Source organism: Elephantulus edwardii, unplaced genomic scaffold, assembly GCF_000299155.1.
Source record: "Elephantulus edwardii isolate Elephantulus edwardi_28Jun2011 unplaced genomic scaffold, EleEdw1.0 scaffold00017, whole genome shotgun sequence".
Classification (NCBI taxonomy): domain Eukaryota; kingdom Metazoa; phylum Chordata; class Mammalia; order Macroscelidea; family Macroscelididae; genus Elephantulus; species Elephantulus edwardii.
The window spans coordinates 25,836,892-25,853,948 of NW_006399767.1; the positions used below are offsets into that span (position 1 = coordinate 25,836,892).

The 17,057-nt window shown below is 37.6% G+C and overlaps 1 protein-coding gene across 2 annotated transcripts in view; it reads left to right on the forward strand.

Annotated features, from left to right (window-relative positions):
- The window catches only part of FKBP5 (FK506 binding protein 5), a 149,322-nt gene that overhangs the window by 119,059 nt on the left and 13,206 nt on the right, over nucleotides 1-17,057 (forward strand). For both annotated transcript variants that reach the window (XM_006882050.1, XM_006882049.1), the window contains exons 6-8: nucleotides 6,663-6,819; nucleotides 12,765-12,855; nucleotides 15,477-15,560. In XM_006882050.1, the coding sequence (XP_006882112.1) occupies nucleotides 6,663-6,819; nucleotides 12,765-12,855; nucleotides 15,477-15,560 (332 nt within the window). The remainder of the gene's footprint in view (nucleotides 1-6,662; nucleotides 6,820-12,764; nucleotides 12,856-15,476; nucleotides 15,561-17,057) is intronic.

Here is a 17,057-nt window from a genome sequence, read left to right on the forward strand (position 1 = left end):
ACTCGACCGCACATAACAACAACAACATATACTTTAAATAATTTTTTTAATTGAATGGAAAGTACTCATAAGAATAGCATATAGGACTTCAAAATCATACGGTATAGGCTAAGGAAGTAGAAGGACAAGGAAAAGTGATTAATCAAGAAAAAGACAAAGAAGAAAAATAAAACTAAAACATTTTATAGAAGACCTAAAATTTATAATAGAAATTAAACCAACCATGTCAGTGATTATAGAAAAAGTGGGATATGGTTACCTTATTAAAGGCAAACATCATTAGGGTAAAACAACAATGATATGCTAATTGAAATGCTAAAACCAAAATGGTTCCATTTGAAAACAGGAAATCACATATGCCCACATTTGGATTTGGTGTAAGGCTGTGCGTTCTTTGGTTGGTTTTTCATATGCTTTTGAAGTATTTGAGGGAGTTCTAGTAGTCCAGTCCATAGTGAGTTGTGCAACTAAAGCCTTACACCTCCGATGGTTTGAATCCACCAGGCCTCCTCAGGAGAAAGATGGGCAGTCTCTTTTCATGTGATTCACAGTCTCAGAAACCCAGCTGAGTCATTTTCAAGTCAATGACACTGAATATTAAAGCATTCTACTAGAAAAGAGCTGTAAATTCCAGGTATAATATCTTTATAGGAAATAGTCTTTTCTGTTAGACAAAATCTAGCTAGTGAATCACTTAGAATATTATATAAAAGAACCAAATTTTCTATGTCAGAAAAGGCTTTGAGTAGCTTCTTGGAATTTATTAAGAGAACTAATAGATTTTTTTTTGAAATATGTATTTAAATTAGTGAGAACTATCACTCTTTTCAATAATGCCATGTTTTCAGATCAGTCATTAAATAAATACTTATTTTCTGGCTTTAAACTGTATGCTGGGTCCTATACTAAGAAATATAAAAGATTGCCTTTGACCACTCAGAAATTTTCTTTTCATATGCTAATAGTTCTCTGTGGGACCATTTAGTGTGTGTTTGTGTGTTTTTTAAATACAGAGTTATAGCACATGTTTAAACTGGTGTGATTTGCTACAAATTGTAGGAAAATAAATAACAGTCATTGAGTTTATCTCTGTAAGTCCACATCTGATGTTTTTACATAGTCAGTACTCAGGTAGAAATGCATGAGTGAGTGTCAGATACTGTGATAATAGCCTTAATGCAGTATCTACAATGATGACATCACAGTGGTGGTGGTGTGTACTTTAGTCAGAACAGACTCATCGCTGGCCCTCTAGCAAGTTTTCAGAGGCAGTTAATTGCATGGGAGGAGATTGCCCATCCTCCCGCAGAGCAGCTGGTGGCCTCAAACTGCGTGCTTTTGGGATTGCAGCTCAGCTTCTTGCCACTAGGCCACCAGCTAACATTATCTCCGTTTTATAATGAAGAAATTAAATTTCACTTGATTAAATTACCTTGTCCAAAGCCACAATTGTTAATGGCTGGAATCAAGTTCTGACTAAAGTCCGTACTTCAAAGTACTATACCATACTATACTATACTATACTATACTATACTATACTATACTATACTATACTATACTATACTAGTGTAAAGAGGAGTGTGAGGATCTGTGTTGGTATAGAAGTTATTTTATTTATGTAGAATGTATTCTTCCTGTTTAAACTAAAGAATGTAAGGCAGTTGTATAAGTGTTATTCTCTTCAAGAAGCTGGACTGCATGTGTGCTTCAGTGAGTAAGCCACTATCCCTCAGTTCCAGAAAGTTGTAAAGTAATATTTGTTCATCCCAGATGGTGTGAAATGGAGAGTGGGAAAGGAAGGTAGCTTGCAGAGAATAGGGGAATATGATTACCTTGCCTGATGCAAACTGTTTCTCTTCTGCTTTGTGATTTTATTATGTATCTGCTGTGTTTGGAAATCTACTGCTGCTTCCTCATTGAGATTCCCTGTCTCCTGGATGCTCTATTAGGCAAGAGAAATTCATTTAGCATGAATTAGTCCATAGAGAAAACCCTTGCTCTGTGGGAGTAACCTGCCACAACCTGGTCTTCTCTGGCCAAATGACCGGTCTTGTCTGGTAGTGATGTCGTTACAACATCTCCATTGAAATCCCCATGACCCAGTAATTGTTTTGGAAATGAGTGCAAAGTTATCAGACACCAACTGCTATAATTAGAAAAGGGAAAAACAGACACTTACCAGAGCTAACGTCTTTAGGCTGGAGCATTTATAGCACTTTTTTTTTTTAAAGCCATGGAGTCTTTCTCAGTTTTGCTTCCTCAGACACAGATTGTACAGTTTTTGGATTCTTGCATTCCAGTTTTTGTTACTGCTGTGTGTTCTCTTTCCTTTTTCCCCCTATTTTAATCGGAGTACAAATTGCTGTCAGCACATCGAGTTCATGTGCCAGCCACATTCAGAACAGGGTGTTCTGTGCTCTTCAAAACAAAATTGCTCTAGGGCAGTAAGAGAACAATAAGTCAGAGCTCCAGTTTAAGTGATGTTTTGCAGGCAGACAGGGCTCCCCTGATGTGGTTACACTAGGATTGCACAGCTAAACTAAGATAATTTGGTTTGGTTTGACTTTGTGGGGTTTGAAGGTCTCCCCCCTCTTTTAAGCTACATAAACTTTAAGAGGAGAAAATGCCTCTTTTTAACTTGTTTATTTCTTTATTTTCAAAAAAAAGCACTGAGTAGAAGCATCCTGTATGTACTTTTATTCTCCTTGGGCACGTCATAGATCCTTTTTTCCCGTAAATCATGTTGGTTGGGATTAGCAATAGACCTCCTGAGCCCTAGAGGCCACGCTCCCAATGAGTCATGATGGTTATTATTAAATATTTATTAAGTGAGTATTGCACTAAAAGATGCAAGGTCAAAAGCAACCACAGGTCTTCCGCAGCCAAGGCTGCCACAGTTCTTTTTAGGAGCAATCGTTGACACCATGAATAAAAAGGAATAATTGACCCTAGAGTGAGGCAAGTCTGCCTCTATCACTGAGAGAGGGTCACCCTGTGGCATTTGCAGGCATTTCTGTGGCTTCAAAGCAGTGTGTGAGTTCTTGTCAGCAATCTTGTAGAACTTGTCACACCAGTGTTCCCAGTTTAGAAATGAGTTAACAGAGTGATAGGCTTTGCTACTTATAGATGTAAAGAATCAATGAGCTGTATTCACCCTGAAGCTGTGATACATCCTCTTGCCTTGACATTGCAGATATGTCAGTATTGAAAGGTATTATGACTATATACATATATTATCAGTATATGTGTGTATAACAGTATAAGCTTTTACTTTGTTGTTGTGTACCATTGAATTAGATCCAACTCCTAGCTGACCCTCCAGTGGGTTTCCAGAGACTGTAAATCACACGGAAGAATATTGCCCATCTTTCTCCCATGGAGCAGCTAATGGATTCCAACCATGTGCCTTTGGGTTGGCAACACAGCTCCTTACCACCAGACCACCAGAGGTCCCTAAGATTTTATTATTGTTGTTGTTGTGTGCTGTTGAGTATGTTGTTATGTGCTATCGAGTCACCTGCAACTCATAGTGACCTTAAACCCTGCCCCATCTTGAGCCAATCTCAGTGTCTCCTACACACCTACCCCCATCATCCCAGTCACTGAGTCAATCCACCTCATCATTAAGTGTACGTAGTGTTTATTCAAGGGAGCTCTAGTAACTTAGTGATAAGAAATTGCACTGTCAACTCAAAGTTACATGATTCATGTCCACAAGCAGCTCTGCAGAAGAAAGATAGGCAGTCTGGAGGACAAACTATGAGTAGGTTCTGACTCGACAGTACATAACAACAAAATCAAAGTGCTTATTCAGGTCCAAATTGGATGAGTTCTGTTTACCAAAAAGGGCAGAGAGGTGTCCATATATAAGGTAGGGAAATTTTAAAAGCTACTGAAACATTTTCTCTTCTTGCTAGGTGGCCACAAACCCTGGCTTTATCATTTATTGTTCCTCTGAGTGAGAGCAGCTACAGTGAATGTTTTGCTTTACTCTCTTAATTGTGCCTTTATTACATAGTTGGGGGGGACTTTTTACTTTTTGCCAATTATTAGTAGCCAGTTTTTTTCCTTTTTTTAAAGAAAGTTACTATAGTAAATGAGGGTTTTGCCTAGGGTTTTGTGATATTAAATGCTCTTATGAAGAACATGTCTAAAATTATGTATATGTTATTTTAATGTCAAGTGCATGCATCAACTTTAAAATCAGCGTAGGAAACTGACACACAGGCAGGAATCCTTTTCAGTGTCTGGATTTCCTGTTTTGAAAACATATTCAAAGTTGATCAACCAAAAGCCACAACCAATGTACTGATAGTTTCCTCCCTTGCTAAATGTATTCTCCTCTGGGGAGGAAGATGAGATGTCTAACAATAAGTCTCAGACATAAAAGGAAAATAGAAAACCCTGTTAACTAGTTATTAACAGTTAGGATAGTAAATTTCATTGCTTGAGCCGCTGAACATAGTATGGGCTGAAATTCACTTTCTTCAGCAAATCATTTTTTTGTATAAATTGTCATCCATTAGCCTAAATTAAATTCCTTGTGCAAGTTTTAAAATATTTAGGGACACAGACTTTTAAGAACTCTCAACCTTTTTAGAAACATCAGCTTTTATTGATGTGTTTAAAAAATATCTGAAGCTTTAGACTCCCTGGAAAACATCTAGTATGTATATGTTTGACAACAATAAAGTCTTGTTTATTTTTAAAATATTTTTTCCAATCCAGTGTGTTACATAAGTTAGATTTTATTTTACCTAGAGCATTCTAGAAGTGCATGTAAGAAAGTAAGGGAGTTAACAGTGTTTATGAGTATGGACCATAGAATCAAATGCCTGTAAACCAGCTGCACTCCAAGCAGAAGCCTGGCCCTCGCTCTTTTTTAGGAAGGCCTGATTCTGTGTCAGGTCTAGTCTAGTTTGACTTAGATTCCTAGTTTGTATCTGTGGTAGGAACCTAGCAGGGTAGAAAGCTTCAAAGAATAAATGTTCTGGTGGCATTTTGATACCTAGTGTCTATACCAGTGTTATTTCTCTAAAGGTTATCAAATGATTAACCATAGGAATTAGCTTTGAACTGTTTTCTGGCCTATCTCAAGAGTTATATTACTGGAGCATAGAATTTTAGAGACCCAGGGGACCTTTAAGATCATGTCATTCAAACATAGAGGAATGTGAAATTAAATTTGTATGTCCAATAATTTGTATGTCCAATAATTTGTCATATTGGATAAGAAATTAACATAATAGAACCAAGTAAATTTTTTTTTTTCAGTTTCTTTAAAACAAATTATTAATCTAAAGTAGATCAACTAGAAAAGAGACATATTACAAACTTGGGCCATTATATTCTAGAAATGGGGGGAAGACTTTCCTTTATTGGTATCCACTGCGCTAGCATATAAGCCACCCATTTTCTTACTGAGTCAAAAACCTTCATGAAAAGGGATAAATATCCTTAATACTAAAAGTATTTGGACAGTTTCAGAGAATTGTGTGTCCTGAAAAAAGCAGTTAACTGCTAAGAAAATATATCTGAATATATATTTTTTTCCCAAGATAAAAGCCCATATGTAACATGATATCACCTTGAGAATGAACTAAGTTTGCGAGGAGTTGTGAGTTAGGCCCCAAGAAATTTACCGTCATGATAAGTATTTTAGAGGCTGTGGAGTAGTTGGAAGGGAGGCTGGTGGTCTGGTCCTTAGGGAGCTGCCTGCTAACCCAAAGGTTAATCCTCTGGCCTTTCAAGTCCATCATGGGTTCTTCAGGGAGAAAAATGGGCACTCTTCTGTCATGTGATTTTACAACCTCAGAAACTTGCTGGAATATCAGCTATGAGTTAGTTCCAACTCAACAGCAATGAGGTTAATTAATTTGATTTGTGAAAGTTTATGAAGCTATTGCTTCCTTCCCTTCATATCTACTTCTTGTACTAACAGAACAGCTCCATTCCTTGTTGATAATGTTACCTTTGAATTTTCTGTTTTTATTCTAATAAATAAAATTTTCTGTTTTTATTCTAACTTTTGAATGAGATTAGAACTCTTAAAAGAAAAAGTTCCTGGGTATTCCATTACAGTTTGTTTATTAATTACTGAGGATATAGCCATTCAGTCGTTTTTCACTCAATAATCTGAAGCCAAGATACAGATGTAGATAGATGTTTAAGCCATCAAGAGCCCTGGTGGCATGATGTGTTGTTACATGTTACACTGCTAACCAGAAAATCAGCAGTTCAAGCCCACCACTTGCTCTGTGAGATGGGTGACAGTCTCTTCCTATAAAGACTTACGATCTCAGAAACTTAACGGAGGGTCACTGTGAGTTGGAAATTGTATTATTGGTTATACACCATACACCATGTGGTAGGCTAGACTAAACATGTTTTCATATTTTATGTCATTACTCACTACGCGATCTTATTGGTGAAGTTAGTAGTACTTCTAAGTCTAAGCTTAAAATAGAAATATGGTGGTTCTTAAACTTTCAGAAGTGGGCATACTATGCTTCAGCAAGACATAACCTTCATGAAGTATGTCTTCATGAAATGAGAATGGGGGAATGGTGCTTACTACTTTGGCAGCTGCTCATTTATCACCATGCTGACTTGGCCAGGCCTAAAGAGCAGCTTTGTTGACTGTCCTGTCTCCTCTCCTTCAGTCCACCTGGTAGGCCGCTGTGGTGGACAGGTGTTTGATTGCAGAGATGTGATATTCATTGTTGGCGAAGGAGAAGACCATGACATTCCAATTGGAATTGACAAAGCCTTGGAGAAAATGCAGCGGGAAGAGCAATGTATTTTATATCTTGGACCACGGTAAGCAGCATACAAGCTCATTACACAGTGAAGTCATCTACAGAACTCACATTTTCAACATTCACTTTTTTTCGGTGAAGGTAAATGGAAGCAGTTAAATCAGGCTACAGTTAGTTGTCAAGAGTGGACTAATAGGCCTTACAATCACAGAGATTGCAAAAAAGTGGCCATGTTTACTTGATTGATTATGTTGAGAATAGGACTGACAGGCAAATTTTGCTCTTTGGCTGCCTGCTTTGCTTTTATATCACTAACAGAGACAGTTACTGGCCCTTCTCACGTGATTCTTTTTTCTGTAAATGAAGGAGAAGGCAGTAAATCATATGGGGGTTGGAATAGAAGAAGCATCAGAGTGATTTATTGCCACTTGAATGTGTGCCAGCTGTTCCTATACAAAGCCCCTAAAAGAAGGGTGTTCCTTCTGCAGCCTGAAGTGACTCATTTGTATTTAAATTTTTTTCATCAGAAAGATAACCATTAGCACTTCTAAGATTAGAACTCTCAGACTCTTAACAGCTTCTCTCTTACGAAAACATATTTGGTATTAATTTTAGGTCTAAAATTATACCGTGAATCCAGCCCTTCTATCTTGAGAAATGGACCCTGGAGAGAAAGCAGGGTGTTTTGATTTTGTTTGTGTGAAAGTTTATCATCGTCTCACACAGTATATCCGCTCCTTGGTTGGCTCCATGGTGGAGTTCACTTAGAATTTGAGTCACTGAGAATCGATAGCCTGTACTTGGCAGTAGGCAGTAATACTGTCTTTTTTATAATTTGCCTTTGAGTAGTAATCCATTATTTTTTTTCTTGAGCCACTATGTTTAATCTCTCAAGCAAGAGATTAAATTCCTTCTAAATTCCTTTCTTTTAAATGATCTTTAAATCCCTTCCAAAATGCTCTACCCTGAACCATAAGGCTTTCCCTGAGCTACCTTTTTTTTTCTTCTCTGCCCTATTCCATTTTCCATTCTTAAGCTCTGCTTCAATGTGTTTTGCTTGCATGTACGCTATATTTGAAAAGCTATCGCCTCCATATATGAATAATAGCTAGTTTAATCTAGCTTTACAAAATTACATTCTAAACTTAAAGAGATGATGGGTTTTGGATATACAAAGTATGTTTCATAGTTAAGCTCCTTGAAGAAAAGTCACCTGTATACACTGTGAGTATATGTTATATGAACCAGGTCATTGTATTTTAACCTAACTGGCAAGGCAGCAACAGAGACAAATGCCTCAAAATTAATAGCAAAGAGAAACAAATAGCGCTGCTGCTGCAGCCCCTATTTGTCCTTATGTTTACAAGCAGATAGTTCCTTGCAAGGTTAAATTGTTATGTCATTAGTGAGTAAAGAAAATACAAGTAAGAAAGGATAACTTAATAGAGCAGAGACAAAAAAAGATTGTGGGTGAAAGGTGGCTCGATGAAGCTTTTAAGAGGTTTAAGGTAAAACATTTTGGAAGGATTTCCAAGAAGGTAATGACTTGACTGAGGAACTGTGGTAGCCTAGTCCACATGGAGTTGTACTGCTGACCCAGGCTTTCGTGGTTCATATCCACTAGTGAGTCCAAGGAAGAACAATGGGCATCCTCCTACTGTGCATTTATAGCTTTGGAATCCTAAGGGAAGGTCAGCTGTGAGTCAGGCCTGACTCAATGGCAGTGAGTTAATGGCACAACTAAATTCTGCTGTGCAACTTGCCAGCTCTGTGTACTCGGACATTCACTCTTCTGAGTCTCAGTTTCCTCTTCTATAGAGTTAGAATGACAGTATCAAACACATAAAGTTGTGAGGAATTAAATAAGATAATACACTCAAAGTATTTATTATGGTGAAGCACCTGCCACATTTAAGAACCCAGTATATTGGCTCTTACTGTGATTTTTTTTTTAATTTCTTCTGTTTTACCCTCAAATCAAAAAAGGAAATCCTATTTTAACATACAATATATTTTTCAGATCCTTCTTGGGAAATTTTCAGTCATCAAAGTAGTCAAGTTTTCAGAATTTTCTAGGTGTAACAATTTTTCATTTGTTTTGTGAAAATGATTGAACAGAGTAAGGGAAGAGTGCATTGCTGTTTGCTTAAGATGCTAGTTAGAATGCTAAAGGGTTGTGTAAAGCACCTGATCTATAGTGTGAGACTGTTCGAGCAGCGCAGTATAGCATGATGGGCAGATGCAGAAAAGCCCTTATATGTCGAACATACTTTAAGAACATGCCGTGAATAGGCCAGTCTTACTCAGACTCTTAGTTATCATAGAAGAGTGCATCTGAATGAGGCTGTAAATAAATACAGGTGTTGAAAATACAAGATCTGAATTGCTTTTTAGTGTCATCTTTATTTCTTCTCCAATAAATTTGTAAAGTGCATCTTCTCTTTGCTTCTCTGACTCTGATTAGTCTCTAAAGCTCATTCCAGTTGGCAGGATGTTTTTATCATAAGAAATTCAGAAACACATCCAAAAACTCCAGAAATCACCAAGAACCTATTTTCTGTCTCTTCATCAGGACAATATCTTCTCTTTTTATTGTTTCAAATACTGGTTGATTAATCTTTTTCATTTTAGATAAAATTATGGCTATTTTTTAAACTTGTCCTTTCTGTAATGTTTCTGCCTTGCTCTGACAATTCCTCATAAAAAAACCCCAAAAATGGCCACAGGCTACCAAGGTCGACAGAGTGTCTAATTACGAGGCAACGTTAAGCCTTTTTCTGGGAACATACAGGATCTGGATTTAAGTCCATGCCCTGCCACTGCCTCTTTTTGTGGCTTTCAGGAAGCATTTCTCTCTGAACTTTAGTTTTCATCCCTAAAAAGAAATTAACAACTCACAGTACAAGTATGCTTTTTGTATACTCATTAAAGACTTAATGAACATTATAGTCAATATTTACAGTATTGCTGCTGTCTGGAGGGAACTGTAGTTCAAGGACATTCATTCTGAAGACCTGGAATTCTGTTTATAGTGGTTTATTTTTCACTTAGCTGGATTTGTGTGCCGTGGTCCTTACCTAGGCTGATTTAGCATATGTAAGATAACTTTTTGGAAGGAGGAGTGGCATCCACTTCCATAATAGCTTGCCTCCAGAAACCCTATGAACCTGGAGAGAGGATGAAAGGCACCCAAGTGTCAAGGACTCTCCTTCATAGGGTCGCTATGAGTCGCCTGCGACTCAACGGCACTTAACAACAACAACAAGAAGGTAACTTTATGTGTGGTACAGAAGTTGGCTTCGGTGCTTCCAGAACCATTTGAATGAACATAGCCTGCCCCCAGATGATGACAGGATGTCTTCTAAGAATGATTTTATCTAGGAATGATTTTGTAAAGTTTTCTTTTTTATTCTTCTTCAATCCCATTGATAACCATGATGCTTTGGCATCTCCCTTAACCTGAACCCCACTACCTATATTTCCAAGGTGAAATTCCTCATCCTTGGCACTACTGACTTACATTAGAAAAACCAAACCAGAATGGGGAGCTCTCGTGGCCTAGTGGCAAGAACCTGTACTGCAATCCCAGAGCTGGAGAAGGAGGGGCAATCTCCTCCTGTACCAGTCAAAACTAATTTGATGGTACACTCCAAAAAAAAAAATGATGATAATAATTAAAAAAAAAACCAAACACAAACCAGTTGCTTCTAGTTATTCAGTATTTACTGACACACTAAAGCCAAACCAAATCTACTGCTGTTAATGATACCAACTCATAACAGGCTATAAGACAAGAGTGTAACTGCCCCATAGAATTCCGGAGTGACTCCACTTCCTAAACAGCATGCCTATGGAAACTCTATGAACTTTGAGAAACGATAATAGTTATAGAAAGGCTTCATGTATTTTGTTCATAGGGTCGTTATGAGTCATACTCGACAGCAGTCAACAACAATACAACAATCTTTATAAAAGCAGAGTGCCAGATTTTTCCTCTGTGGTGCATCTGGTAAATTAAGACCACTGGCCTCTGGATTCTTAGCTTAGTGCTTTAAACCACTATGCCGCCAGCAGTCATTATTGATACATCAGACTAGATAATTCTTTGTTGGATGTTTAACAGCATCCCTGGCCTCTATTCACTATATTCCTATTGTAATAGTAAAAAATGCCTCTATTTATTGCCAAATGTCTGTAGAATTGGAGACCAAGTATTCCAGTTGAGAACTACTGGTATAAATCATGTCCCAAATCATCTGTTGCATTTCTTTGTGCTTAGCACAGAGCTCCAGATATTACTTGCTCTCAGGAAGCACTTGCTTCATAAGGACTCTTTTATCTGCCTTCGGGAGCTCTGGTGGCCTACTTGGTAAGGAGTTAAGCTGCTAACCTAAAGTCCGCTCCTGTCTGTCAGTTCCATCCATCCACCAGTGGCTCTGCAGGGAAAAGATGGGCAGTCTCCTTCTGTGCAATTTACAGCCTTTGAAAACCCCTGAAGGGTCAGCCATGAGTTGAGTCTGACTAGACAGCAATGCATTTGAGTTTTTACCTATCTTAGTTCCCAACAGTTGAGGAATGCTCTTTACCAGATGGGCAAAAACAAAATAAGAGGTCCGTGGACCTAAGAGCTCAAAGTAGAAAACTAGTTGTCACTTCCTCAATTCCTAAAACTGATCACTGGTAATTATATAGTCTCTTTCTTTTATTTTCTTGATGAAAATACCTTTTATTCTGCTATTAAAATCATCATACCCCCTTCCTACCTTCTCATTGTACCTCTGTGCCTCTTTCTGGCTCTGGTTTACCTTTTCTTATATAACAGTGGAGGTGAGTGAGCAAGCATCAAGCATTTTGTTCCTGGAAAATTTAGGTAGGGGGTAAAGGAAGAGGTGTCAGCAACAAGATCGGAGTCTGTGTGTCTTCTCACTCTTAAATTGTTTGGGTTTGGGGTTTTGCCTCTGAGAATATTGGAGGCAATTGGCATCAGCTTGGTTTTCATATCTTTCCACTCATGTCTTGAAAAGAGAGAAGGGAAGCCTTGTATGTCCCACATGCTTTGTAATATATGTCAAAGAGTAGTTCAGTTTAAAATGAATGGGAATAGACTCTATTCCAGTGAGCATTGTTCATTATTCTAGATGCTGGGAAACCAGAGATCAATATAGATCCTACTAGAGCTCCCACTCTAGATGTATAGTCCTTGGATTCATTTAATTTGGTAAATATTCTTAAAACAAGCAAACATTTACATATCCCTAATTATTTTGTTCCATAAGTTTTGTCTGAAAGATGTCGTGTTTTATAAAAAATGTAAAGACTGGAAAAAGTAAAAAAAATTATCTTGGTTGAGGATTCTGGAGTTGCCTGTAATTTTTACTTTTTTATTCTATGCTTGTTACATTAGTTACGTTTTCTAATGTGCTTTTTCTAAATCTTAAGAGAAATATTGTGAGAATGTTTCTCTCTTCTATGCAAGCTTTCTCCTTCACTTATCTGACTGCAAGATGTACTATTGGAAGATGACACCACTTTAAAATGAAAACATAATCTCTAGCAAACACTGTTAGAACAGTTACTGTGGCTGTGCTTTTCTCTGTTCCCCCTGCTAATAAAGCATAAGAGAAGAGTTTAAATAATGATTGTTTTACATATTAAAAAAGAAGTAGATATAAAACCAAGCAGAATAAAGACAATGACTTTTAAAATCACACTAAGCAAACTGTCCCAGAAACTACACGTGTTTCATTGCAAATGAATGTGGAAGAGAAAGGAAAACTAACTCAAGCCCCGCATTAAACAAAAAAAAAACCCCAAAACAAACCCTCAAACAACACTACAGCAATGGTATTTGGCTCTGTGTCTTCTGATCAACATCTGGTTTGTCTTCAGCATCTCTTATGTGTGTAGCTTGCAGATGACAGCTAAAGAGATGCCTCAGAGTATCTAAGGAAGTGCCTGGAATTAAACCAATTCTTTTAAAGTTTTCTTTTTTATTCTCAATTTCAGATACGGATTTGGAGAGGCAGGCAAACCTAAATTTGGCATCAAGCCTAATGCTGATCTTATATATGAAGTTACACTTAAGAGCTTCGAAAAGGTGAGACAATACAAATTATCTGAAGTAATCTGAAACCATGGTGGATTTTTATTCCATCCACTTCCAAAAATTAGTATATTACTAGGTATTTCAGATTGTGGTTGTTTTGTTAGGTGCCTTTGAGTTGACTACAGCTCATAGCAATCCTGTGGCAACAGATTGGAGCCTTGTCCTGTCCAGCACCATCCAGTGTTAGTTGTATGTTGTGCTTTTCATTGTCAGCTTTGTCTTTTGTGTCTGGCGCAACGAAGAATATGGAACTACTGACACAGCACAGCTGATACATAACTGGAAAACTCGGTGTTATTTTGTTCCTATGTGTCAGCCTTTTTTCTTTTAGAAAAAAAACACCCAACTTTTTGAGTAAAATCCAAGACTTGTTCTCTTATTTGTTCCTAGACTTGTACTTTTTGTACTTTCCCCACCATCTCCCCTGGATTGAGGACAAAAGGTTTATGATCTGCCAAGCAGCTCCTGCGGGAGTGGGGTGCAGTTTTTGAATGCTGAGTGGATTTCCACCCTTTATAGGAGTCATGAAATGGCCTTTAATGCTGCTCCAAGTCATTATCCAATATGCAGAACCTCATGGGCTAGGAGGCTCTGTGTAAAGACAAAAGATGCATAGCAGGGGAGCTCTGGTGGCCTAGTGGCAAGGAGCTGCAACTACAATCCCAGAGGCACATGGTTCAAATCCACCAGATGCTCTGCCGGGAAAAGGAGGGACAATCTCCTCCTGTACCAGTCAGATCTGATTTGACGGTACACTCACACAAAAAAAAATTTAAAAAAAAGATGCATAGCCTTGTGCTTTTTCCTTACACATCTAAGTGCAGATAAGAGAGAGTTTGCCACTCACCTTAGGTCTTGGAAACATTATGCCTCCTTGAGCAAATTTGTATCTTGGGCCCCCAGCTGCAAGTTCCCAGCCACTGTTGAATTGGAAAAGCACAGAGCTTATGCCTGAGCTAAGAATGCTGTCATTTAGCTGAACTGCCCCCCTTACTGCTAGAACCCCTCAAGTACTGTGTTTTGTATTCATTTTTTTTAATTGTCTCTCAGGGCTTATCTCCATGTTTTGTACAATAAGACCTAAGGAACTTACCTTTTATATTTTATTAGACTCAGAATTAGAATCATTGTCCTCTGGACCTAAGAAAGTGAGGGAAGGATGCTTTGGAGATCGCCCAACAATGATGATTCTAATTACACACCTCATGTTTCCCAGGGCAAACATATGCTCTTAACAGATCATCACTGAAGGCCACTAGCTCAATGCTGATCCTCTATTGCTGTCTTCATGGCACTTTTTTTATTGTTAAGAAAAGAATCATTTACATATGCTTATTTAGACCTTTTGCTTCCTTATTTCCATTTTATAAATAACACCCTGGCACCTCCCAGTCACAGCCAGTGGACACACACAGTTTAGGAGCCTATCCGCTGTGGTGGACCACATGAGCCTGCTCTGAGCATATTCTACCCAGCCATGTTTTCTGTCCTTGAAGCCATGTGGGATGTGCAATGTTGTTGGAGGCAGTAAGATTTCATTTGCTGCCTTGTAGGATTAAGTATATTTTTAAATTTTATAAAGATTGAAGCCAATATGAAAAATGCGAAGGAGTAGATTCCATAATTAAGCTAAATTTTTAGGAAACAATATGAGGTTGTGCCTGAAAGATAAATACCCTTTTATAATTTCTTTTTAAAAGGAAAAGAGGGTAGAAGAATAAAGGGGGAAAGGCTGTGACAAAAATAAACCATTATGTTTTTAATTAAAAGTCTTACAGTTACCCACTAAACTGCATAATCCATAATATTGGCCATACCTGTAACCACTTTCCTTCAAGGATCCCGGATTTTCCCGTTGACACTTAAAGATCCTTGTAACTCCAGTTGATCATATGGAAAGTGCAGTTTACTCCGCAGTTATGGCTCTGATACTATCAATTAAGTCATTTATTAATGACCCTAAAGTTAAAATTTCTGCATCACCTAGAATTTTGAAAATTCTGTATGAATATGAATTTTTGCACTAATAGTGTTCCCATTTTTTATTTGAAAAACTAAAGCTTAAGAAAAACAGCTTACTGAAGTGTAGTAGCAGATTAAAACAAGAGATTCGCAAGAGGAAAACACAGAGCCCTAGGTTTCCTTGAGAAAGCTCTAGTGGCCTTGTGGGTAAGGAGTTGCATTGCCAACCTAAAAGGCACGTGGTTTGAATCCACCAGCTACTCTGCAGGAAGAAGATGGGCAGTCTCCTTCTGTGTGATATCCAGCCTCTGGAAACCTACTTTAGTGTTAGCTATGAGTTGGCTGTTACTTGTTAGCACAGTGCAACCACAGCTTTTCTTACATGGCACACTCTACAATGCAATTTGTGTTTCATACCATAGTTTTGTCTGCTCCTCTCACTTGGACAACATGAGTCAGTTGCAGCTATGTCCTCATATAAAGTGAAATCTTGAAACAATGTAAAGTGCACACTAGTCTAGCCATGAATTATCAATGGTGCAGTTTTAAAAGACAGCATGTTTTGAAGGGGGGCTAGATAAAAGTAGCTTCTGTTTGTTCTTTATGTGATGCTTTTCCTTCTCTAACTATTGTCACAAATTTGCACACAGGCCAAAGAATCCTGGGAAATGGATACCAAAGAAAAATTGGAGCAGGCTGCCATGGTCAAAGAGAAGGGAACTGTATACTTCAAGGTACGTTAGTCCCTCCCTGGACAATATAGCCAACTTAATTTGAGTCAATGTCACTGAAGTGTCAATGAATTGTATCAATATTCTGTACTTGGAATTCTACCAGTATCCTTCTTGATAAGAATAAGCTTGCGTTTTCACAGATTTATCATTTCCATATAAGAAATGGTAGGGAAGAATGACTAATTAATGTGGCTAAGCATAACACAAATACCTCTTTTACTTACTCTCTCTAAAAGCTGGCCTTGCTTTAAAGGCAGACCGTGTCTGACTTGCCCACCCACCACTGTGTCCCTCAAGGCCTATTGCATCTTCCTTATTACATAGTTGGCATTCATCAAGTGTTTGTGGAATGAAAGAATGAATAGCATAATTGTTAGCAAGTAATAGAATTGACTAGGATAGGTTTCACATAGCTTTCCTTTCCACTGTCTGGTGAGATCACTGAGGCACATGACAGAAGGAAAGAGAACATGACCAATTTCAAAAGAAACAATAGAAGAGTATTAATTTCTTTTAATGACTAATATCCCTGACACACTTTCTTTTTTTGAAGAGTCTTCAGAAAAACTCTCTTGAGTATTCATCACAAATTGTTTTCTTAAAACCTTTTTTGTACTTTTATGCCATCTGAGACTATATTTCTCACTTACATATATCTTAAAGCATCATACGTAAGGCAAAAAAAAAAAAAGAAATGATGCTAGAAGAAAAGTGCTCTATCCTTTCTTTGCCTCCAAATATTTGCTTCTCTCCTTATCAGATAGGAAAGATACAGTAAGGTGGAGCATTAGAAAGAGGATAGACTTTGTTTGTCTTGCTTTTTGTTTGGAAATTAGATGATGTTTTTCTGACATGGGGTATCTGCTGTGTATGATCAGTCCTAATACAGCCATGGAGCAACATGTATGGTTCTTCTTTTTGAAACATTGAAGGGAGATCCATTATTGGGTCATGAAGTCATTTTAGTGGAAGTAGATTGCTTTATAATGCTTTATTTCTTAAAACATTTTTTTGGTTGTATGAAAGAGTTGTTGTTATGTGCCATTGACGTATTACCAAGAGATTTATTGCTGACCCTCCAGAGGATTTCAGAGACTATAAATTACAGAGGACTAGAATGCCTATCTTTCTCCCGTGGAGCAGCTGGTGGATTCGAACCACCTACCTTGATTTGCCCACAATTTAAAGGTAGTATTTCTTACTATGGACAAGGTTGGGAAAGTTTGAAATATATTGATGTAGATATTTGTATTTCTTTATATTTTTTAAATTTATTTAAACATTTCATACACCAGAAAGCGCTGGAGTGATAGAATCCACTTTTAGGCTTTCCAAATTATTTAAAGTTCAAAATGGTTATGTTTTCATGTGAAAAGTGAGGGAAAACCCTAGGTTTCATTCCAGTCCTACAATTCTGTCCGATTCTAAATGCTCCACCATTTTTTTTTCTATAATTATATTTTATTAATTTTCATAAACATTTACAGAGATTTTGGG